Consider the following 25,400-nt stretch of genomic DNA (forward strand, 5'->3'; position numbering starts at 1 on the left):
GATTCATTCTTACAAACCTCAGTTGTTAAATGATATGTTGAGGTTTCATCGTGGGTTACGTGCCAGAATCTTTCTTGGCATTAACTTTATGGAGTCTTGTTGTTACTTTGAGGTCACCGGGGCAACCAGCAGTCACCAGGAAGTCGCTGCTCGTGTCAAAGAAATAGTCTGGCACACAACCCTTCATCAAAAACTGCTATTTGTTGTTTTTAAAGACGGATTACACAAACAAGATATAATAAGCCTATATCTATACTGTATGGCAAGGTGCTGCTAGTTGAATGGTTCAACCTTTATATTTAACAGACAGACATGAGTAACCATTCCCAAAAATGTCAATCTACTCCTTTGACAATCAGGATATGAGTGAGCATATAAAAACCTCCATGTAAACACTGATCCCGATGCAGAGAAGTGCGGAGTCCAAATGTGGTTGCATGTACTCATGAACAATGAAGCGAGGAGAATCTAATGTCTCGGATCTTGTTGAAAAGTCTAAGAAAAGAAAAGAGGCTAATCACATGAGGCTCTGCAGAGAGTTTAAACTCTAAAACATTTATTTGATCTATTTACAGACAGTACAGTCAACTGAACAGAACAGAGGAGAATCAATTTCTACCGTGACACAACTGAAGCAAACAGCGTGGCTGCGTTGCAAATTCAACAATGACTACAGTAACACTGTGATTTCACCAACTTGACTATATACAAAGTAATACTTTTAACTGATAAGATAGTGAAAATTAAAAAGGATGTGGGATAAATTAATGTTTTCTTGAGAGTATAGCACAGGATAAAGTAGGAACTGTAAAAAGTGAAAGGTTTTGCCTTTTGTTAGTCCAGTTTTTCCAGCTGAGTCCCTGCAGGAAATGACAGCTCCAAACATTGAATTGCTAAACTGTGAAAACTCGTTTAAAAAGCGAGAGAGAAAAAAAAAAGAAGAAACAAAACAAAAACAGATGCTGCTGTGCGATGTAGTGCAAAGAAGAACAAGTAGAGGATGGAGATGGAAAAAAAAAAAAAAGAGAAAACTGCTCATGTACAATTGGCGCAGAACTTTCTGGATTATTTGGTCGGATAGCGAGATTCCACGTGTGCGCCGTCGTCGCTATAGTCTGTTTTTCATGAGTGACACGAGAAAGGCCTGAGGTGAGAGGAGAGCGTTGGGAGACACAGAATGCACTGTGCTCGGATCGATAAAGAACAGCTGAGCAAAATGTGTATGCGTCCATACTGTAAGCATATGTCTGTATTTATAGGGTTGGCGTGCAGTGTGTTCAAAAGCGTGTAATAAGTTTGAAAATAACACATGGTTCGCTTAGAAGGACGCTAAAAGTAGCTCCCATACCACTCTGGATCTGGAGCGCATGATCATTAGCCAATATAAGCTGTTTTTCTGAACTTAGAGAAGCTCAACCACCTGTAGCGTGAAACAAACTGTGAGTTCAAAGTACAAAAAAAAAAAAAGAGGGAGGAAAATGATTTTTAAAAATGTGTGAAGTCTTGTTTGTAATTGGCTAAAGTGCATTGTTAGGTTCTGTACACTGGGAGGGGCTGGAGGAGGAGGGAGTTTGGCACTGGTCGTCGCCGAGTCGTCCTGAGCTCGACCTCTCCACAAACAAAATTCCAAAGCAAGTCCGCTCAAAAGTTCACACAGATACACACCACGCAGGGGAAATTCCAAGGACAAGCTCCATCCAAGCCTAATGCATCCATCTTTCCTCTCTTTCATGTGCCTGACCTGTTTGCTTAAGTAGATGCTGGACAGAAGGTAGTGCATACATCACTAGATCAACTCACTATTTGACTAAATGAACATTTATTTCTATTTTCTGTTATGAGGGTCTCAGCTCTGTCATTTTTTTACATTAGTTGTGAGCTTTAACTGTATTTTTACACTTTAATATGGAGTTAAAAGTTTCTGTAATTGGATTTAAACTGTGATTTGTTAAATTAAAACATGTTCTTGAGAATGAGAAGGGAGGAGATCTGGATGCATTCTGGGCCATTCAGCGGCAGCCTGAGAGTTCTCGAGGTCTGAGCTGAAAATGGCCCGACGAGGAACTTCAAACTGACTTTAAAGGGGTCTCCAGTCCCGTTCGCGGTCAGGTGAAGGAAGAGGTGAAAGTTCAAAAGTTTATAGAGTTCACACGGGGGAGGTACCTGAGCTAGGCCGACCATCCTGTGCTTGTTGTTGGGGTCGGGGGTAGGGTTTGCACGTTAGGGCTGAGGGAGTGATGTAGTTGAGGCTGGGGCTGTTAATGTCTCCCTCTCCCACTAGAGTCAGATCTGACCGGGTGTCCTCCTCCAGCATCTGGACTGATTCTCCCCTGCCAGAGTCCTGGAGGAGACCACGCTGGGCGGCCTGGGATGGGTGGATGGGGGAGATGGTGCCAGGAAATGGAGGAGGTGGTCTGGCTTTCCTCCCCCCTCCACTCTCAGTGCCCAGTGCAGAGTCCAAGCTGTGGGACTGATGGCTTGCATTGAGCGAGTTGGTGCCGCCTCCCCTGTCGTTGCTGTTCGCCTTATTGCCCCGGCGACCGCTGCTAGGGAAGCTGCCGTTGTTGGGGTTACGGGAATTAGGGGTGGAGCAACTTGGCTCGGGGTCGTAGAGAGGAGGCGCAGCCTGGTTGGTTGCCGCTGGCGACAGGCGCAGAAAGTCTGGGAGCTGCAGGTCGCTTTTGTTTAGCAGGCCTCGCTGGTCGTCTGCTCGGTTGCTCTGAGCTTTGGATATGAGGTCGAAGAACTCTGCTTGCACACACACACACACACACACACACACACACACAAACAGAAACACACACATGTGCAGACACACAAACACACGCACGTTTTCGTGCATGTGTGCGCACACACAGATACACAAGTGAATAATCACCAAAGATAACATCTTGAAAACAGTTGAAAACAACATTGATTGTAATTGAGAAAACATGCAGAAGAGGGTGTGTATTAATCAGTTAGACAAGTCAAAGCTACATTCAGTGTGAGCAGAGGTGACTGTGCTACATGTAGCTAGCTAGCTCCGAAAGCATTTGGTGCTGCTTCTGCATTACTGCAGACAAGGCAAAAAAGGGTTAGTGTGATCATAGCAACACAGCTACAGGAACAAGAGTTCACAAAAGAAAGAGAGGGAGGTCGTTTCATCTTTACCTTCAGCTTCGTCTATATTTATCTTTTTCTGCTTTCTTTTCTCCGGAGCCTTATGGAGAGAAACAGAGTGGTTGGGTAAGGGATGGCTGCTTGTGTCAGGGCTGGGCCCAGCCTTGCCGTTTTCCCCATGGGGGTGGGCTGAACCAGCTTTCCCTGACGGCCTGTCCTCCCCCTGGGGGCCACAAGGAAAGTGGAGCGGGGCATTAGAGCCCTGATGAGTCAAGATGGCGCAATTATGGGCACAAGTAATGACAACACGTGGAGGGACTAATGCTACTGATGGTGAGGAGTTTCTAAAATAGGAGCACTTTGATGAAGGGGATGAGGTGGGGGGGGGGGGGGGGGGGGCACAGGTTTCAATGATGGCGACTGTTTTCAGATGATTGGATGAAAATAATATGATTGTCGGTTTGATGTAATCAATAATGAATGACATTGATTGAAAATAACTAGTAGAAACATATCATTTCTATTTAAAGACAGGTAGGATGTTCCATACAACCACGATGTCCAACAGTGTCTACTAGACATCACCAACATGTAGGCTAACAGTGACACACACCACAACACCAGAGGGACCAACTATCTACTACTAAAGAGCCACACACTACCCTGGAGGTGAGAAGATGTCTATTGTAATAATAATTCTCATGAAGAACCACTTCAGATGGTCTTCATTAAGGTAAAAGCCCAATAATATCAAGAAAAACCTAGATAGCAATAGAAAGAACTACCACCACCAACTAAATCCTTTCCAGCTGGAGAGAGGGAATTTCTGGAGGTTGTGAGACCCAGCGAAAGCCTCATCCAGGCTGGGCTTTTATCGGCCGGCCAGTGGGTTTGTTATGGAAGAAAGAGAACCAGCAAACCAGAGAGCAAAAGTCGATGATGCATTCGGCCGCAGGCAGACCACAATTACGGAACATTAGGATCCCCAAGAGTGTGACGGGGTCTCGGCCCCCACATGACAGTGCACATGGATACAGTCAAAAACACACACACACAGACACACACACACAGCCCGCACGCTGCCACAGGCACAAATCATACACCTGCGCACATTTATGACACATCGCAAAACAGACGTGGGTGATTGAAGACAGCGAGGGAGACACTTAGTAGCGTGACATCATCAACCAGGAAGTGGAGACATTCAGTGGGTTATGGAACATTCCAGAGCGAGAGTGGGGGAAAAAATGGGAAGTAAGAAGTTGGAGGGGATCTTACTGTTGTTGATTGGTTTCTGCTTGTAGAGGGTGGGACGTGGCTCTTAGAGGGAGCTGCTTTCTGTTTGTCTGATGGAGGACAGAGAGGCAGATGTAGCAACACTGGTGAAAAATCATAATAAATGAGACAGTAGAGCTATTTTTTTCTATATGTGTGTGTGTTCCTTACCTTTTTCAGAAGTGTGTTCTGCTATATCTAATACAACTCGCAGTCCATCCAGATTGGATATAGGAAGACCTAGATCTAAAGGCTCCGACTCCCCGCTCTGCATCAAACATACACACACACACATGAAATGAGAATAACTTTATCAGCACCTGTTTGTCTGTTTCTGTCTGTGTACAAGTATATAGGTTGAGTGGGGGAGGGGCTTACAATGCGTGCCACCAAATCAGAGAGGTGCAAGCCATATTTGGCCACCACGGGCCTGAGGACCTCAGTCACTGGCTTGGTGGGCTTTGCTTTTAGACCAACTGAACGATTAATGGGGACCAAGTCGAGTCTGGAACAAAAGAGAGTAGAATAAAGACTTCCTGCAGGGCTCTGTAGTTGTAGTGTTAGTGGTAACAACATATCAAGAACTGGTTACAAATGTTATAATTAGCCAAAAACGGATGACGACTGCATATTACTGACCTAAAGAGAGTGCGTTTTTCTAATCGGAGGTCTCGAGAGCACAACGTCATACAGTCTTGGTCCAAAACAAGTGGCTGAGAGAGTGAGACAGAGAAACACAGAGAGAAGTTATCATAAAAAAATGGCCCATGGTCACACAATAAATAAAGCAGAAGGAAATAAAACTGTGACAATTACTGCTCTAAAATACTTATTTTTTATATTAGAAAAAATACATTCATATTTCTTTGTTATTGCTACTTGGGGGCACAACTTCACAACAACCATATAAAGTTTATATGGCCATCACGTTGGTAATTCAGTGAGACTGAACTTAAATAGTTAAAACCAAAACAAAGATCCAAAAGATACTAAAACGCTCCACAGAACTGAGAGAAACTGGATGATTCTGTGGGTTTGTCACCAAGATAACAGTCATTTGACCCATTGTTCATATAGAAGTAATGAATAAGGCACCTTTAAAATTATAATTTATATATTTTAAAGTAACCACACTTGCCCATGTTTTTCACAGAACCTTTAAAGCCAAAAAACTATATTTGGGTCATACCTTCTCCCCTCCGACCAGGAAGAGGTCTATAGCTGCCAGGTTGATGCAGAGCTTCTCACAGAGTCCCAGCAGCAGATCCCTGATGGACACTCCGGCTCTGAGTGGCACGGAGCAACACGAGCCGTCCGGCAAGCTTATGTTACATTGCCTCAAGGGGGCGCTGCCTCCTCCACGCTCTGTTGACACTGATACTGCGCCACGGGAAACATCACCCTGGAGGAAGAAAACAGAAACAGAGACAGGGAGAGAGAGAGCAGATAAGACAGCACAAAGAGGGTTAAAACAATAAGAGAAACAATAGAGCTTAGAGAGCAGGAAAAACAGACTGTTTTTAATGATGTTATTTCAGTCATTTCAATGTTTTTAGTTGAAGTTACTTTTAGAGCAGATAAACTAAATGAGAGGAAGAGAGCCAAGATAAAACATCTTTATGCTGACATGTCTATGTTCCCATTGCTGCAAATGCCTAAACTGATTATCTGGTGACGTCTATTTCCAGACTGACCTCGTTCCTCCCCGACCCCGACGTTCCGAGCTCCAGACTGGCTCCTGAAGACAGCGAGCCTTGGGATTCACGCCGACCGTTGCTGCCGGAGAAATCTGAAAAATAATACATGTGTCAGCAGTGTCTACAAGAAAGACAAACAAGGGAGTAATTCTAAAACTCTTTATCCTTATCCAGCATGAAAAATAGACCCTTGCTCAACTTGCTTCTGTAGTTAGAATAGCAGTGATTCGGCTGTTTTGATATTGCTATATTTGTGTGCGACCACAGCTAAATGAATATTAAGGACATGTTGAGTGATCTGTGTTATTAAATAAGCAACAGAAATATGTTTAGGTGTTACATTCTCAAGAAGAGGGCCTTGTTGTAAAAATAAAGAGCTTAAATAGAAGGAGAAGAAGTAAAGAAAAGAGAACTACTGACTGTAGTTGAAGTCAGCCAGCTCTCGTTTTTTGGGGCCTTTGCCGAAGCTCCTGTTGCGGGACCAGGAGAAGAACATGCCTTTCCTCCGGTCTCCTGAATCATGACCGGGATGGCTGTCCTCATTCAAAGATCGACCTGACTTGCTCTTCTTGTCCTCCTGTTAGAAACAAACAAAGTGACTGAAGTGGGATACACACAGCAGTTTGCACATGCAGCGAGCTCATTAGAGTGCAGAGACACAGTTGAAGAGACAAGCCCGACTCAGCGTAAAACCTTTCATCTGTTCTGCTAATGGAAATACTGAGACTTCAACTAGAGTCGCAATGAACCTTTTTTTGAAGGAAGTCTGTGATCCTTATTTATATACTGGTATATTTATAAGCTGTGTGTGTTGTTACCTTCTTAGGCGTGGAGAGATTAGAGCGATCGGAGCCGGTGGTGCTGTGTTTGGAGGTGGGGCTGCTGGGAACGTGGTAAGGGTCCGGTAAGGGTCTGCCTTCCACTTCCGCCAACATACACTCCTGGTACAGCAGAGACTTTAGGAACCGCGTGTAGCTGTCGAACTTCATTAGGTTGAAGATCTGAAAAAGGAAGGAGAGGAGCGATCAGTGGGCAACAAAAAAAATGGCAGGAAGGAAGATGGTAAAGGAGGATTGGACAAAATTAGCATAGGAAACAGAATGAAGAAAAGGAGGATTAGAGAGGATTAAGAAAAGGAGAGATGGCAGTGACAGAATGGATTGATAACAAGAAGATGCGTGCTGATGCTGAAAGGCTTTAGCAGCCCTTTTTTCATTGGATGGCTGCTGATGCACAAAGATTGTGTGTTTCACGTTAAACTTACACATACTCAGTGGGAGAGAACAAAAGGAAAAGAGGACGGTGTGACTGTGGCTGTATATGTGTATGTTTAACAGCTCATGCGTGTATAAGTCTGACCCTAGATCCTGAGTCAAAGGCGCCACGAGATCTTAATGAGCCCAGGGGTATTTTGGAAAAACTCATATCGGGGCTTTGATGTGTGTGTGTGTGTTTGTGCGGGTGTGTGTGCGTGCATGTGTGTGTGTGTGTGTGTGTCTCAGAGAGAATATGTGTGCATGTTTGATGTGTAAAAATATAGACGGTGATGATGAGAATATCCTTCTAGCCTTGTGACTCTTATCAGTTTGAACATCTGAGCTCAGCTGTTGAAATCAATAGACCTTTTCAGCGATACCCCCCCTCCCCTCCACGACTTGCCGATCTAAGAGGCCATTCACATCCATGATGCTAGACAGCAGGCGAAGATGAATAGTTGACCTTATGCTGTGTGAGCACCCAGCGCTGTAATACTAGTACATTTTCAATAAGGGTCTGTTTTGTTTCAGTTTTTTTTAAATCAGTGATAATAATTTGTCCTCGAGGGAAAGCTTTCACTTCCCCTCCCATCAGGGAAGGTCAGAGGTCAGTGTCATCTAAGTATAGCCTCTGGATCAGATGCTTCCTGTTTCACAGAAGTGATAATCACCTTGACTTTTTGCCAGTTAACTCTCTTGATGCGTGTGTGTGTTTGTTTTATGTATACGCTACCTGCAGTTGCTGTTCCTTGAACATGTCAGGTTGCGGAGCGTTGAGGATGTCGTCTGCCAGCTGAGCTTGACTGTCTATGTTTACTGGTGTGGTGGCTTTACTGGACAGGAAGCTGTTGTAGATTTCTCTGGCTCGCTGAGATAACTTGGAGAAGATGAGGAGAGAGAGTCGGGGCAGAAGAAGAAGATGAAGAGTGAGAGAGAGCTAAATAACTCATTTCCTCCAGCTGGTGCTAGAGAGGTGTGATAGATGAGTGTGATATGACTATGTGCTTGTATGTGTTTTACCTGCTTCTTGTCATTCTCGGGGACGTGACTGAAGAACTCACAAGCCTGCCAGAAGAGGATATTCTCCTCACTGAACTCTTTCTTTAGGAACTCCTGCAGCACAAAGAGGTAAATGTGAATAAAACAATGAAATAAAAATATGAATTAAGAGAATATCAGCTGTATAGAGACAATAAACTAAAAAGGTCAGTTTAGAATATGATAAAATGCAAAATGCAAATGAATCCTTTGGTGAATCTGTGCAGTACTGTAGATACAGAACATGTGCTGACATGCCTGACCAAATGGTTCAGCCCCATAACAGATTTTTAACATTTAAAAATGTCTCTAAAATAAGTGCAGTTCAACTTTTTTAGCAATGATATATGTGATTTCCCAAAACAGAAGACTTTAGTTAGTGGAATACTTCTATATCATTTATATTTCATGTGAAAGGTTTAATTCATGTGTCTTTCATCGTTGGAGACAGCCTATGTGTCCTTGTGAATGTGCATTTGCCACCAGCCGTCATGTGCTGTTGTGTTACCGAGAAGTAGCGGACGCCCACGGGGTCCTGCAGCAGTCTCTCGAAGCAGACAGCCCAGCTGGCCACTCTCCTCTCAGTGTGGCGCCGGTGGCTCTGGACGCTGGGAAGGCTGGCATTGCTGTTCAGACTGTTGTCGCTGCTGCAGCCCTGCAGCTCCACGCTGTTCAGTTCTGCTCTCACATACACACACACACACACACACACACACACACACACACACACACACACACACACACAGAGACATACAACGTCAAAAATTAGTTGTAGTCTGACTTCAGTATGGCTGGATATCTTTAGGAGCATCCCAATTTGATTTTAATCAGGATGCAATGAAAAAAATCTTAATGCATCTCACTTTTTTACTGTATGTAAACATTTTTAACAGCAGAGTCCTCAAGCAATATATCGTAGGCTGGGTGATATGGTTACAATACATATTAAGATGAAGGTTTTTTCTAAATGTATTGCCACTTTACTGGCTTTACTGCACTGTACATGAAGGCAACACTATCAGCTGATGATAAGCTAAGGTCAATCTTGTTTACTTACATATGTCTGCAGCATAGTTTTCTGTTTTCTGTTTTCTTTATCATTCACTTTGAACACACACACACACACACACACACACCCCTATACAACATACTTTATCTCACACAAGCTCCTACAATATTGATATTACAGATTCGATCTCAACATTTGTTTGAACTACTTCTCGTTTGTAGGAAATAAATTCAATCTATAATTCGCTACACTCAAGGGTATCCTATTCCTGTCACAGTCTAAGCGTCGGTCTGCCATTACATAGCAAATATATGCAAATAATGCATTGATGCAATTGATGCTTAGTTCCTCAATTGTGTCTATCTCTCTACTAAAGGAAGGAATCTCTGTTCGTCTATATGTATGTATGTCCTTCATGTATATCGAGAACCATTCATCTGATCTACTTCACATTTGGTGGGTGCATTGCTGAGGACCCAAGGAAGTGCAGTGTCAAATTTGGTGCAATTTGGACACATGACAATCAATATTTATAAACTTTGAATGAACAAGAAAAAAAGAGAGAGAGAGAGAGAGGGCGAGCGAGCTGCAGACACAGACAGACAGTGGTGGAATGCTTTCTCAGAGAGATAAAGCCTGTGAAAGTAAGGAAATGCTAAGTTGTTTTCACAGCTGTTACATTCTAAAGCACAAATAGACAACCATCAAACACTCAACAGGTGATTCACTGTGGAGTCAGACGCTCATTGTTTCCGTTTCATTTTCATCCTCTACACATTTCTCCTTTTCAACCATTCACTACATCCAACTAATGCAGAAGTTAATACAAAGAACAGGACAAATCCTCTTCCTCGTATTTCAAGCACGTCAAGCTACTTCCTCCAATGATGTAAAACAGTCAATAAAGTAAGGAACAGCTTAGGAGCTTAATGACCTCTCAAAATTAAAAATACTCCTAGGAAAAGCAGAGAGGGCATATCTTGTTACCCAATATGTATCGACATACCATAATATAGTTCTTTAAACTGTGATGCCAATAAAGCCCTTTGAATTGAAAAGAGAGAGAGAGTGAGAGAGGCGGCGTGAGGAGAGGGAGAAGTGGAAAGCTTTCTCTGGAAAAGAAAGCCTGTGAATGAGATAAACGACTGACCAATCAGTGGTCAGCAGTGTTTTCTTGTGAAAGTTAAGTATCAGCTCAGCTCCATAAAAAGTTTTTTCACACGACATGCTCTAAAAAAAATACAAAGTAGACAGCGAAAAACAGAGCTTTTAATCAAAAATGAGCAGACTCTTAGGCTACTTCCCATGAGCAGTTCAAAACCAGAATAAGAACAAATCTGAACAAATGTTTCCCGCTCTTCTCTCTCTCTCTCTCTCTCTCTCTCTTTCTCTCTCTCTCTCTGCTATGTGTTTAAATGCAGCCTTCATTATCATTGAAAGAGAAACAATTACAGGACTTAACATCTGTGAATAATAGATTATAAAAAAAATGTAATTTCTTTCAAGTTGTTGGTACTCATTCTCACCTCAAATCAACAGTATTCATTTGTATGCAAGTTAAAGCATCAGCACCGGAGGCCGAGCCATCAGGCACGTTTTGGACAGGCGCAGAGTTAGTGTTCTTAATGTTTGAACCAATAAGCAAAATAAGATCAGGAGGCAGAACGAAAAAGGAGAGAAGCTGAGAATAACCAGAATAACGCAGCTTCAGGCCTGACCAACTTAGAGTGGGTTTCTCAGTCGAGATAAAACAAAATAGAAGAAGTGCCAGAGGGAAGCCATCACCGGTCAGGTGCCTGGGAAGACGCAAATCCTGTAAATAAACTGAAAGATCAGAATCCTGCCCAAAGCTAAAGTTCTGTGTGATTTACTTGGAAAACTTGAAAACTTTACTATAAATGGATAATTCCAATGTGATTTTTGTGTGTGTGTCTTTTAACCCATTTAATATTATCAATGACCATTTTCACACTGGGGATATTTTTAATCATGATTTACGAAAGAGCTCGGTTCATTCACTGGCGTTCAGCTCCAAATGACGTAGTAAACAACTCCTTCACTCACTAATGGTTATGTGTCGCTGTGAATGAGAGGCCAACATCACTCCATCCATTTTCTAAACCACTTTTCTCCTCCGTGTGACAGGAAGTGAAGTCTATCACATGCATACAACATGCACCCTGAACAGCTCATCAGTCTAACACAGAGATACTCCAACAGCACAACATGCATCACATCATCAACAGTAATAACAGGATATAAACTCTATGTACATTGTTTTGTGTTTTGAGTTAGTTTCCATATTTTCCTCGTCAAAATAAAAGATTCTATCAAAAGCATGCTCAAATTAAAGCTCACAACTCAATTAAACAAAATGCTTTTGGCAAGTCTAGTCTCCAAATTTAAACCAAGCTTGATTTTAAACACTTAGATATCACAATTACTGCAACTTCCATTACTGGAATCAACTGGAAATATTCAACAAGTATGATTTGAAAAGCTATTTTCTACATGATTACATAATTTTCTGCTAAACTTCAATAGTTCAGGCGATTTCACAAGAGACATTACTGCATTAATGTTTCCATCTGTTACAGACTTCTGTGAACCAATCACAATTTTGCAATATTTGAAAGGAAAAACAAAAAAAACCCCAAGATGAAATTGAGGGGTCAGGCTAGTGTCAGTAAAATCTGATGAAAGTACACCCACGCAGCCCTGATGAAGCAGCTGAGCTTTTCAAACTCCTAATAAATAAGAACTAAGCATGTTTATCTTTCCAAACTTCAACTTTGATTCTTAATTTTTTGCTATTGAGACATACTTCAGAGTTGAAACACAAGTTTTCAAGGGCTTTTAGTGAAATCACTAAACAACTTGGCGCATTTTGATGTGAAAATGCTCACCTTTCTTATACCAATGGAAAAGAAAGTAAAGATATTTTGAAGTGAAAATGCTCAGCTTTAGTTTAGTTTGTTAGGTTGAAGTTCAATGGAAAATGGAAGCCACAGTCAATCACCAGAATAGCAACAACATCTTTAAAACACAACAGCTGCTCACACACATTTCTACCAACAGACAGGTTTAAGCTCATGTGACCCCCAGTCTGCACTCAGTAGCTACAAAACTACCTGCATCTTGTGATCGTTACGCTTCCTCTTAAAGTTAGCTTCACGACTAAAAGATAACCAACATCAAGGCCTTCTATTGTCAATATTTTAAAGTACTAATGCTCCTCTGTGCCTAAAATGTGAAGTTTCTCTAGAAGCGCCGGCTGTCTCCTCACCTGGATACAGCTGGTAGGAGCCTGTGTGGTGCCAGCGGGGCAGGTAGCGATTCCTAAGGGGTAACCAAGCCCCTCCATCCATACTCACCCTATCGGGGGGCCTCTTGCAAACTCAAATAACACCCGGTTGAAAACACACACACACATATGACAGCATCACGGGGAGGAAGAAAGAGAAGGAAGGAAAATAGGAAGAAAAGAGGAGGGACTGAAGAAGAGAGATAGAGAGAGAGAGAGAGAGAGTTGGTGGTGAGCAACCCAGCTGACAGCCTGAGAGACCACAGAGAGTCAGGTCACAGTGCGCACACACACACACACACACACACACACACACACATCTATGAGCTTCCAGGTAAGTGATACAAGCACACACAGGCCTTGAGATGATGAATAATTGAGAGCTGAGGGAGGAGGGAACTAAAAACGATGGAGAACACACATGTATGTCTGTACACGCATACACACACACACACACACACACACACACACACACACTGCAGTATTGATGAGGAGCTTGTTAAAGGAAGGCCACTACTGAGACTAATGAGGCCTGCCACACACACACACACACACACACACACACACACACACACACACACACACACGAAAGAATAATATATACCAACCTACTCTTGTCTCGACATCAAAATAAATCAAAATGTGTGAGACAGGTTAACAACAAGGAAGGCACAATACAAATACACACACTACCAGTTGTATAACATTACCACTGTTATTCTGCTATAGTCCTTCAGGAGTCACTCTCCAAGAACATCTAATATTCAACAGTCAGAGGAAGAAATAGTCTAAGTACACATACATTTTCTTTACTATTTCCATTGTTGACTGTAAGTTCACATTTCCCCTCTGAATAAAAAGCCTTGGTGTCATATTCATCAGTATATTTGACTTTAAGCTGTGTTCACACCAAATGCAGCAATCTGACACTATGACTCAGAGGCCTTCAGCAGCGGGGGCGTGTTGTTAGAAGGTAACGCTGACAGATTCATGCATTTAAACACTCATCAGAAGCCAAACACCGTGCAGCGGTTTGTACAATTTGACGACTTGATTTTACCACTCTTTTTGTCGCAATGAACACGGAGTAAACAGTCCAAACACGGCGTTCACGTTACAAAGTAATCCATCGAGAATGTGCGCTTAAATGTACGCGGGTGGCCTGCGCACCTTGGTGTTGGGCAAAAGTCGAGTCTGGTTCAATTTCTTGCCAGATGGCCGCCGTATTTTTTTTTTTTTTTTGTCTGACCCCTATGTGTTCTCCACCCCCGCATGTCAACACACTGCCCTCATCCACATGAATAGGAGGATTGTTGTTTTTCACGCTTTGCCAAATTTGATGTAAATGCAGAATGAATACCCCTATCAATAATACCTCACATGCTGCCTATTTTATTATTTTGTATTTTAACATCTCGTATTGATTTCTGCAGTGCCATCCATTTCTGGTATTCCCTATAAACTTCTGCATCAGCTCCAAATCTTTCAAAACCTCTGCTGCAAGAATCCACACCTTCCACCTTCCTCATCCGGCTACCTTTTAACGCCCTCTTTAATCTCCATAATCAGACCGTCTCCATCCTTACGCCCCCTCCCCGTCTTTTATCATCCTCCTCAGTTGCTTGGTCGTCTCTCCCTGATTTTAGACTCAGCACCATGGATACCAGCACCTTCAACACTCTGAAACTCTCTACGGTACATTACAGTTCAAATCACAGCTCCAAACATATAAGTTAACTCATTATAATTAAACTCATTAACATTTGCTGTTTAATTATCTGCTATATTCAGTTCATACTGCTCCAGTTCTTTTTGTTGCACTGTAAAGTGTCCTTCAGTGTTTGAAAGGCACCAACAAACCAAATGTGTTATTATTATTATCATCAATATTGTACCTGTCTGATCTCCTTAAAGCTTATAATCTGTTCTCAAAATGCAGGGCTCCTGTGTGTCAGCAGGTGGCTTTTTCCTATTGGGCCACGTTGTTATGGATTAATCTCCCTGCAGTCTGTTGAGCCCTTTAAATCTAAACTTAAACCTCATCCTTTTTGCAAGGATTATTGCAACTCTTCTGATAACCACTGCATCTCTCTCTAACCTTCTCTTCTCCTTCTCTCTTTTCTCCCTCTTCCTGCCTATTTCCCTGTCCTTGTCCTCTCTTGGGACAAGCACCATCCTGAGATCGCTCTGCTTCCCTGGATGCCGTTGCCAAATTGCAGAGGTTTTTGGATCTGGCTTCTCATCCTGCAGGAGATTCATCCTCACCTCTTCAGTCCTTATCTTTCTCTCTGTAATTTATCTCTCTTGGTCTCTTCTGCACACACAACATCTATTACAGGTCTGTCTGTCCTTAGAGAGGGATCCTTCCCCTGTTGCTTCTCCTGAGGTTTCTTACATTTACACCTACAGGCCCCAGTAGATGTTGTATTACTGTACAGACTGTAAAACCTCATGAGGAAACTCTCTGATTTGTGATATGAAGCTATACAAATAAAACTTTACTTGAGTCATATTTGCGTCTCTGTCTGCTCTCTTCTCACTGTGTTTGAAGAAGGAGGGTGGCTCAGTTGGAAAAAAGTGGTGTGACATATTTATGAGCACCAATCAGAATTGAGCAACATTTGAATTGAAATGTGATGACAGTAGAGATAGAGGACGGGTAGAGATTGTTTGCTTATGTTGCCAGGCCACTGTCAATCAAATCTGATCAAACCACTCTGACATACTTGTAATTCTTATTAAATACATTATATTATAACTGTAATTTGGATTGTTGCTTCAGTGGCTTTAAAACTCCCATTTGAATGAGTGCAGTCTATGTTATACAGGAGTTAAACTGGCATAAGTGTACTAAGTAATGTTTTAATGAGGAGTGTCTTACTATCATCACATACAATCAGCACACCCAGCCCTGCTATTCACTAAATAATCAATAAACTCTACTGATTAATCTCTTTTTGACTAATATTTGAAAGGAAGTAGAAGTGTGACACCAGGCACTGCCAGGTAACGACGTAGATCTAAAAATCCCAAACATTTCTCATCATATCAGTTTGAGAGAAGCTTTCCCACAGAAGCGTCTGCCTAGTCGTGCAGGATTCCTACCGACCGAGATAAGATTGACGGTGTAACCTTCGCTGCGTTAATGAGTTTCCACAGCACTCACAAACAAAGCATCCTCTCTTCTAGAGACACACACGTGGTGTGAAGTGGTCGTAAACAAAACGCGTCTGCCGTGGCTTCTACTGCCCCTTTTGCCTCCATTCTCACCTCCTACTTCCTCCTCCTCCTCACCCTTTTGCTATAAATTGTGTCTTTTAAGTGCATTGTGAGGCGTTAAAGCTCCATTAGAAGTCTCCTAAATCCAAGACCCTATTCGTTTTTGTTGGCACATGCTAATTAGACACAAGCATCAGCACTTTACTTTAAATGAAGTCCAGAAGAAGAAAACAGCAGAGAAGGAACACAGAATCTAATACACGCTGTGAACAATAATCTAGATATAGATTTTTTAGTCTTATTAAAATCTCAGTATGCTTCAAGTGAAGTGTTTATCAAATCATCTACCAGCGACTAAAACATCCCCACTGGCACTTTTCCAACGACAATATTTGGATGAATAATGTCTGACAATTTAGTTACTGTCTAAGGTGAGCAAGTTTGCAGGATGACAACTTTTCTGACTATAACATCACTTTTTATGAGTGTAACACCATGAGCGTCTTGGAGGAAATTGCCCACCACTATCCCAGTAAGTACAACTCATGTCGAACCTTCAGATATTTAACCATTCCATCTAGTTCAAAACTGCATCACAGATACAAAAAGAAGAATTAACAGAGTAAAAGTTCCTTCCTTTGTCTCATGCTGCGTGTCCCCAACCATTACTTCCTACTGTGAGTTCTTGTTGCTCAGCTGACATGTTTACAAAGTTTGGGACTATTTTTAGGTCGTAGCCTGCCGCCAGGAGCGGAGCAGACAGAGGTGGGGCGGAGGTCAGTTTAAGCCAATTCAACAGATAGTGGTCAAGGGTGTGTTGATTGTGAAAACAACAGAAAAACTGGCAGATAAAAACAAGTTTAGATAAGGTTTTAAAAAAATGGAGAGGATAAATAATGAGAAAAAGCAAGGTTGACTCACCTCCATCGGAGACTGCGGCGGACTGTAAAAAAGCACAGAGAGACATGGATTAGGATCTCACCTCATCACACACTCATACAAGCTGGAACAATACATAGGGGACGAGAGGCAGCTGCCCCCAAACACACTTTTGGCCACATGGAGACACAGACACAAACGGTGAGTGTTTCCTCTCACGGGACCTGACCCATTAACTCACACACACACACACATACACACACACACACACATATAGACACATACACACATGCTCTTTCACATCACGACACAGTAGGTTAGCGCCCACACTCATTGTCTTGCGTGTGGGTGGAATCATCTGAACTGGCTGTGCTGGCTCTGCAAGAAAGCCTATACTAGCAGGGGTGTGGCTCTACTGTGTGTATGTGTGTGTGAAAGTGTGAAGAGGGGAGCTTTTAAGGCCGACCTGCCCCCCGGTTTCACAGTGACATGTGATGTTTACTTGCCAGTCTCACAATCGCTAATTTTATCATTTATTATATAGCTACATAAAGCGTATCCAATTTGATTTGCACTCACACAAACATAGGCAGAGACAACTCATTTCAGGCTCGAATTCTATTTCACTAACATAGACATAAAACCACACACACACACACACACACACACACACACACACACACACACACACACACACACACACACACACACACACACACACACACACACACACACACCATACAACGCAAGGATTCTTATTCCAGACATGCTGAGCCGGGATGAGATCATTCAACGCAGACATCAGTAATGTAGCTAACTCTGGAACATAGTCGAAACACTGTGTGACTCAGAAAAAAAAGGAGACGAGTAGAAGAAAAAAAAAAAGGGGAGAAAAGAAAGAGAGACCACAGAGGAGGGGTGAGAAGCAATTAAACACAGAACTGTTCGCCAAAGAGAATGTAAGAGAAAGACATGGGAAGCAAATAGAGGAGAATATCCAACTGACATCGGCTCTCCGGATGAATAAAAAAAAAGAAAAGAAAGAAAAATAACACTGAGCCACACAGTTAATCCGTCTAAGTTAACTGATGCTGTTAATCTGAGCAGCGATCTCATGAGTGACTGACTTGTGCTTATTTATTTGATAGAAGGCAGGCTGTGTGGAGGAACTGTGTGGATCTGAAAGTATTTTGTTCCACTGTAAACTGGTGTGAACGACAGTGACTAAAACAAAGACTATTAGTTGCACTTCGTCTTTGTGCTTCGGCAAAAATGACTGAAAATGAAACCAACACTTAAAATATAAAAAGGGAATCTTCAAGTTAACAAGGAGGATCCTAAGTCAGTTTCCACACTGTAAAATTCAGACATGGTCACACAATCTGGAGGAAAAAATGTGCCCAGAAAAACTTCAAGAAGCAGCATCTTCTATCACTTACACACACACACACACACACACACATACATACACACACACACAAAAGTATAGTTTAAACTATGTTCAGGCTTTACAGTAAGTGGGTTACCTCATGCAAATGCATTCCCAGATTTCCTGCCACAACCTGATTTATTCTAGTAAACTGGTGTTTCATGTGCAAATAAACACACTGGAACTGAAGTCAATCTCTAGTCAGTCATGAAGTCTGTCTTCAGAAACTCACACAGCCTTTACTGTAAAAACATTACATTCAATTCATTATAAAACTGCTGCACACACACTGTCTGCAACATCCAGATGCAGATTCAATACACACTTTGAATCTGATTAAGTTGACCTCTACCTCCGCCCCGGTGCAGCATACGTGCTTTTTTTCCTCTCTCTCTCTCTCTCTCTTTTTTTTGGATTCATGTGCATCTTGGCCATTTCCTCGAGTCAAGCTGTCCTGACCAGATGGCACGGTCAGTTTAATCGCGGGGATTATCTATTACAGACTGTCCCTGGAAGAATGGAGGTTTGCCACCGGCGTGTTAAAGAGATTTGATGTGACTTTATGGGAGTTGATGGTGGTCAAAAGCGGCGCAGAGGACAAGAGAAAATGACAGGGGCAAAAAAAACCTCAGCCGTGGAGACCGGTTACCCGATCCTCATGCTGATTAGAGTCCCACACATTTCTCGTCTCGCGTGCACGATTTTCAGTGTTTCTGATGTGCGTATGTGTGTGTTACAGCATGCTGTGTATTTTATAGGGGTGTAGCTGATGTATGCATGTGGCCAACATCTGTTAGAGATGTCTTTTGTATGTAGGGTGCATTCTTTTGCATTTGTGAACGTGTGTGTGTGTGCGTGCGTGTGTATGTGTGTGTTCACCCCCCCCCCCCACCCACCCACCCTCCATCCTCAATCCCTGTTCAGCTCCAGTGTGATCACTTCCAGACGCACTCTGTGGTGGAGCGGCGGCTTGGCCCCTGGTCGAGGCCCCAAGTCCCCTCTTTTCTCTGTTTTCCTCCCCTCTAACCTATTTTCAAACTCCCTCCTTTTGTCCCCCCCCCGCCCCACCCCTCCCCCACCCCGCCCCGCCCCACCCCAATCCAGTCATCCTGCTCTTTCCTCTTCTTCCCCAGATGACCACCTCTCTCCTTTCTCCATTCCCTCCCTGCCTCCATCCACCTCTCCCCTGTCATTCCAGCGGTGTTCCCCCTCCTCTCCTGGCAGATCCTGGTCATTCCTGACAGCCCACAGGGAACGACTGGGGTTTTCCAGACTTTCCCTCCATTCCTCCATAAAGATTCTCTACCCAAGCCTCATATCCACAGAGGGATGCGTGCATCTGGAAAATGGTGCTTTGATAATAGAGAATCATAATATTAAATATATGTCCCGCAGTCTGCAGCCAACAACACGTTCCTTCCAGTTCATAGCTTCCATGTGCTGCCCTAAGACTTTATTACACCGCTGCAGTATTGTTTTACCGACATGTCAGAGAACCAATATTGTCTGTGGTCATTGTGTGGTGATGCAGATTTCCCACAGATACTAATAGGGCCTTTATGTCCCACATCATGCAGTAAATGCACGATAAGATCAGCAGAAAAAAAGTGACACAGCTGCACATGACTGATCAGTCAGTTTTTTTGTTAGAAAAAAAAAAGGCAAGCACAACCTCTGTCTGTGTGTGTGTATGTGTGCATGTGTGTGTGTGTATGACTCAAGGTTGGCATTATTTTCGAATTCCTGCACAGCTGTAGCTAATGGTTTCTTCTTATCAGTCAACACGTTATGTAATCACCAATTAAACTGTCTCAGATAGAGTCAGTCATAACGCTGCATGACAGCCGTTGCTAAGAATATTTTTATTGTGTTTCTATGTACAGACATGCTGAACTGAATGTAAAAGGTAAGCCTACTCATTAAATACAAGCTTTAGATTAGGGATTGACGGCAGCACTTTGTTTGGGTGTTTGACTTCGCCTTGTTTTGACTTGTGCATTAAAATGCTCCCACTGGGATTCATGTTCTGGTTTAGGTGTTTAAGCGGTTGTCTTGTATTTCAGGTTTGCCCAATTAAATCAACAAAACCAACAAACCACTGCCTTCATTTCTTTTTACAGTATTTTTGGATGCTCTATGTCAGAATTTGATGGTATTCCACTTATTTGCACCTCAGCATATCACAATTATTCAATGTATTAATACAACATAGACACATTTATTAGACAGTTGTGATCATGTTCACATCGGATGCAGCCTAGAGTTTGACTAATACTGGATTTTGAGGCTGATACCAAACTGATTGAGTTTGAGAGCTTAAAGACAGGCTATATATTAGCTGATATAAATGCATAATAGAAACAATCATTTATAATCAATAATAACCTTTCTTATTGAATGAATTGCAACCAGTGTGTGCAGAGCGGGACTGTTTGAAGTTAAGAAGTAAACTTGTCAGTGTTCTTTGGCTACCAAAGTGTAAAGCATCAGCTCCACTGATATCAATTGAGTTCAGTCCTTAATTGATTATAGATTAATACTGAATTAATATCAGTGCCACAAAAAACAAAGTAGGGCTTCAGGTAACTATTATCATCAATTAATATTCAATTAAAATATTCAATAAACAGTGATACAAGCAAATGAAAAGCAGCAAATCATTACATATGAAAAGTCTAATGAATTACTGAAATTGTAATTAAAAGTATTTATAATTTTATGTGCCCAAACTAATCAAATTGATTGACTAATTCTTTCAGCTTTTATTAGTAGATACCATCACAGATAGATATCAATACTGTCAAACCTAATCTACACCCTGGCTGGATCTGGTTCAGCCTAATCCTCAGTGACTGCTGTCTGATATTGAATTAAAAAAAATGTGTGAAGAACTTGATGACAATATGTTGGTGTTCTGACAAGTCCTGCTTGTGCTCTGAGCAGTCGCCCTGTGGAAATTTAGTCACTGTGTTAATTACCAAATCCCTCACACCCACTTCCACCAAAGATAAGATATGTCTTCATAACACTCATCGGCGACACGCGCTAGTTTGAATCACAGCCAGAGACATTTCTTACTTCCAGTTGACTTCACGATGCCTGACTTTAATCTGTTGTGTGAGGTGTAGAGGTGTAGAGGTGTAGCATTACATTACGCTGTTGTAGATCGCTAGTGATAAAATACCCCACCAGATTGTGTAAGGTTGTACAACATGGTGCGTTTATGTACAGGTCCAAACATGTTTGCTCACCTACATGCTTCTGTTTTTGGCTCCCTGAACATAAAATGTCATCATGTAGCCACATGCACAGCCTGTCTATGTTGGGTTTGTGTGTGTGCCTGCGTGTGAATATGTGTGTAGGGAGTGGTTAGTCACCCTGTGTGCAGGTCCCAAGTGCTTTATTAGCTGTGACTAGTGGGAAAGGGGTGGCTTACATCATATGTTATGTACCCTTGACGTTGGTTTCAAACTATAGCAAAACACACGAGACAATTTACAGCCGTCCATTCTCACTGTTATCATAATATTAATACCTGAAAAATCCATAAAAGTCTCTTTGAAACGGTCTCTTTAAACAATTTCCGACAGGTTCCCTGCCTGTGTGCTGTATGTGCGTCGAACATGGACAATGATTCCTGGAAAAAGACACTCTGTTTTATAGGATGAGACACAGACCAGCCAGTAACACTTAACAGGGTGAATAAAATATGTCTGTCTGTGGGAGAAACTGTCAGGGATAACATATGCACGCACCCTCACAAAGACGACCCTGTTTGTACCACAGGAACCTATTCCTGGCTCCGTCACTGGAGCTGTAACTGCCACCTTTGGTAAGGAATGAGAATCCACTCATATGTAGGTGTGAGAGAGCCAAGTGAAAGATGACTGAATGGACAGAAATATGGGAGAACACTAAACATATCCTATGAGTGTAGTCATGTACCTGTAAACACTGGCATTACTGCAGGATACCACACCTATAACTGAACAACTGACACACACATGCACATGCACAAACACACACACACACACACACACACACACACACACACACGCGCGCTGTCCTTAAAAGGTGACTTAAGAATTCACAACACAGGTTTTTCCTAACTGCACATGCTCAAAACACACACTTCCAGCTGAGGAGGAAGCTGTGTTGCGCCAACAGTCTGAGTGTGTGCGTGCCTGCGTGTTTACTTTTGAATACGAGGTGAATAGTGGCTGCCATTGAGAGGAGCGGGAGTCACTCTGCCAGGATTTGGCGAGCATTAAACCGCTCAGCTTTACCGTAGCTTAAATTTTGAGAGGCGAGATGAGGCGAACAAGCCTGATTAGCTTCTGATGATGCAAAAGTGAGTCAAATGTGGCTCTGCAGGTGTGAGAAGGAGGAAGAGAGAGAGAGAAAGAGTGGAGGGTTGGTGGGTGCTTTCCGTGCAAAGCTGATATAGATGCATTAATCAAATAAATCTAGGCACTTCCTGAAAATAAAATGTAAAAAGATTTTCAAAATACATAACTGAGTAAAGCAATGGATATATAAACACAGTAATTTGGAAACTCAGTGTCAATGACCCCATGTGTTCTCTGCAAACATTTCAAAACTACATTTTTTTTTTAAAAATTCAAGCGTGAAATCTTCCGCAACTGTCTCTGGAATTCTGGGAAAGCTTAAATCCCTGCGATGCGTTCAGGAATCAATATCCACTCACCATGAAAGAAAGGAATGCAGATAATGTTTGTTTCCCTACAACAGGAGATGTGACTCAGAGGCTTAGCGGGTGATAAACGTCTGTTTTACTTGGCACCTTGCCTTAACCATACCACCGTCACACAGACACAAGAGGGAACAGACATGAATACAATACAATCTGATTAAATACCTCTGTCTGAACACACACACACACACACACACACACACACACACACACACACACTCACTCTCACAGCTGCTGGTTCACGCATGAAATTAAGTCAAATTCAGCAGAACTAAGAGAGCAGAGTCAGCTCACCTTTTTATTGTTTTACAGCTGTTTTTTTTCCCTTGCTTTCTTTTAAAAACACACACAAGACAGGTTTGGATCACACACACGGAGGCAAGAAGAAAAAAAAGAAAAGGAATCTCTTTCTGTCTTTGCCTCCATTTGTCTCCATTTCTGGCCCTGTCCCAACCTCTGTCTCCATCTCCCCACTCTAGTCCAAAACACATCTGGCTTTGAGAGGAAGAGAAACAGCCTGGAGCCTTCTCCAACTCTTAGTCTGAGTCTTTTCTTTTTTCTTCTGGGTCTCACTTCACCTTTAAGCACACTTACCCAGCTCACCACCACCGACGTCTAACAGAGCCGATTGTTCATTTTTTAACTTCTGCTTTGTTTCTTTTACCCAAGAAAACCGCTTGTCCTCTCTCTGTCATTTATTTCCTTTTTTTCCCCCTTCTACCTGCGCCCCTGTTTCTCTCCCTGTGTTCTCTCCTCTCCTACTGCTTCCTCTGAAGGTAAATGGATTCCTCTTTCTCCGTGTATACTTTGCTGGATGTAATAGTCCCAGCGTTTTGCACGTGTAGCTGGCACTGAATGACACCTTGGCTCTCCTGTTTCTCTTTCTCCCTCTCTGATATTCATGAGAAGGTGAGCAAAAACTGATGTTCTATATTGATGCCTTGAAACAAAGTAAAAGTGCAGCTGATTTCTTACTTGTGCCACTTTAACCTAAGCTAAACAGTCAGATTTTATTTAAAGCTACTTTTACTTATAAATCAATGAATTCTTAAGTTTGCCTCCATGGAAACATACATGAGTAGATGAGTAAATAAGTAGGTTATGTCACTTTTTCCATGCACTTCTACTAAAATATACTTAAAAGTTCAGCAGTATTACAGCCCACTTGTATAGTACAGTATGTATGTATGTATGTATGTATGTATGTATGTGTGTGTGTGTGTGTGTGTGTGTGTGTGTGTGTGTGTGTGTGTGTGTGTACGTGTGTGTGCTACTCACTGTATTGAAGTTCCAGACCCGCTTGAAGGAGAGCCTCTTCCTCAGGCTCATCCTGCTCTCCCCTCACAGAGGAGGAAACCTACTGACTTCTTAATCTACATATCTAGCGCACAAAAAAGCAGTCATGATCACACACACACACACACACACACACACACACACACGCACACACGCAAACACTGGCACACACTGAGAGCTTCTCCTGGAGTTTTTTTAGGACAGGAAACTCATGCAGACAGCTGACTCGGAGGGAGCCATGCCTCGGCACATCTGTGACACACACGTTGAACTGGCTGTAACTATCTGCTAAGGCTGCAAGAACGCACGCAGTGTCTCCCTTACTACATTATAGAGCTCACTCTCTCTTCTTCTCTCTCTCTCTCTCCCTCTCTCTCTGTCTCTCTCTCACACACACACTTTCCTCCACACACTGAGCTGACGGACTGACTAGGAAGTTCCATTCTCTCGCGCACACTCGCACACACACACACACGGCTCGGTTTCCATAGTGACACGCCCCCATCGGGTAGCAGTTACAGAGAAGAGGAGGGAACAAAGGTCAGCCTGCCAATCATGTTGCAGCACAGCTTCTGCCTCTCCACCCTCCTCCTTATACCTCCCTGTTCAAATCACAGTACAGGAAGGTTTAGCTCTGATCAAACTCAGCTGTGTCGGATCTCTTCTGGCGATTTAAGACGTTATTTTTGCGTTTATTTGCGTTGGGTATTACGAGCATGGAGGGAAAAGAGGTACAGAGGGGATAAAAAAAGAGAGCTTCCCCTTTAAAAAGATTAATGAAAACTCTGCAGGTTTGCTAAAAGGTCAACTGACGCTAACAAAAGGCACTTCAGAGGACAGAGCAGCCTACTTCAGCACATACACACACTCACTCTTTCTCTCTCACACACACACAAACAAAGGCTTCAATTGAATTTGTGCATATGGCCTTGAGCCTACACCTAGCTCCCCCTAATTTCCTGTTTTGGCACATAAAAAAAAAAGAGTAAAAGTTTCTCTCACACCTTCTCTCATACTTCCACAATCTGTCTTTTGAACCCACTGTCTTCGACGGTGATGATGACTCACTGGAATAAAGTGTACGCTCGGTGGAACACACAAGCACTAATTGAGCAGATAGTAGTCCACTAGGCTGCACTGTATATGTGTGGATGTGTAATTAACAAATACTGTATTACATAA

At 42.5% G+C, this 25,400-nt stretch overlaps 1 protein-coding gene across 3 annotated transcripts in view; it reads right to left on the bottom strand.

The window, feature by feature from the left end:
* Positions 1-403: 403 nt before the first annotated feature.
* Positions 404-25,400, bottom strand: part of rgs12b (regulator of G protein signaling 12b) — a 44,583-nt gene continuing 19,586 nt past the window's right edge. Inside the window, exons 6-19 of one of the 3 annotated variants that reach the window (XM_053331983.1) lie at positions 16,822-16,843; positions 8,877-9,046; positions 8,351-8,443; positions 8,064-8,207; positions 6,893-7,075; positions 6,495-6,651; positions 6,072-6,166; positions 5,567-5,779; positions 5,017-5,090; positions 4,756-4,882; positions 4,549-4,645; positions 4,381-4,448; positions 3,154-3,202; positions 404-2,748 (exon numbers count right to left, since the gene is read on the bottom strand). In XM_053331983.1, coding sequence (XP_053187958.1) covers positions 2,147-2,748; positions 3,154-3,202; positions 4,381-4,448; positions 4,549-4,645; positions 4,756-4,882; positions 5,017-5,090; positions 5,567-5,779; positions 6,072-6,166; positions 6,495-6,651; positions 6,893-7,075; positions 8,064-8,207; positions 8,351-8,443; positions 8,877-9,046; positions 16,822-16,843 — 2,094 coding nt within the window. In that variant the 3' untranslated portion in view covers positions 404-2,146. Of the gene's footprint in view, positions 2,749-3,153; positions 3,326-4,380; positions 4,449-4,548; positions 4,646-4,755; positions 4,883-5,016; positions 5,091-5,566; positions 5,780-6,071; positions 6,167-6,494; positions 6,652-6,892; positions 7,076-8,063; positions 8,208-8,350; positions 8,444-8,876; positions 9,047-16,821; positions 16,844-25,400 lie in introns of all 3 variants that reach the window. The other 2 variants (XM_053331975.1, XM_053331992.1) reach the window with 2 other exon arrangements.

The sequence above is a fragment of the Scomber japonicus genome, chromosome 2 (genome assembly GCF_027409825.1).
Source record: "Scomber japonicus isolate fScoJap1 chromosome 2, fScoJap1.pri, whole genome shotgun sequence".
Classification (NCBI taxonomy): Eukaryota; Metazoa; Chordata; class Actinopteri; order Scombriformes; family Scombridae; genus Scomber; species Scomber japonicus.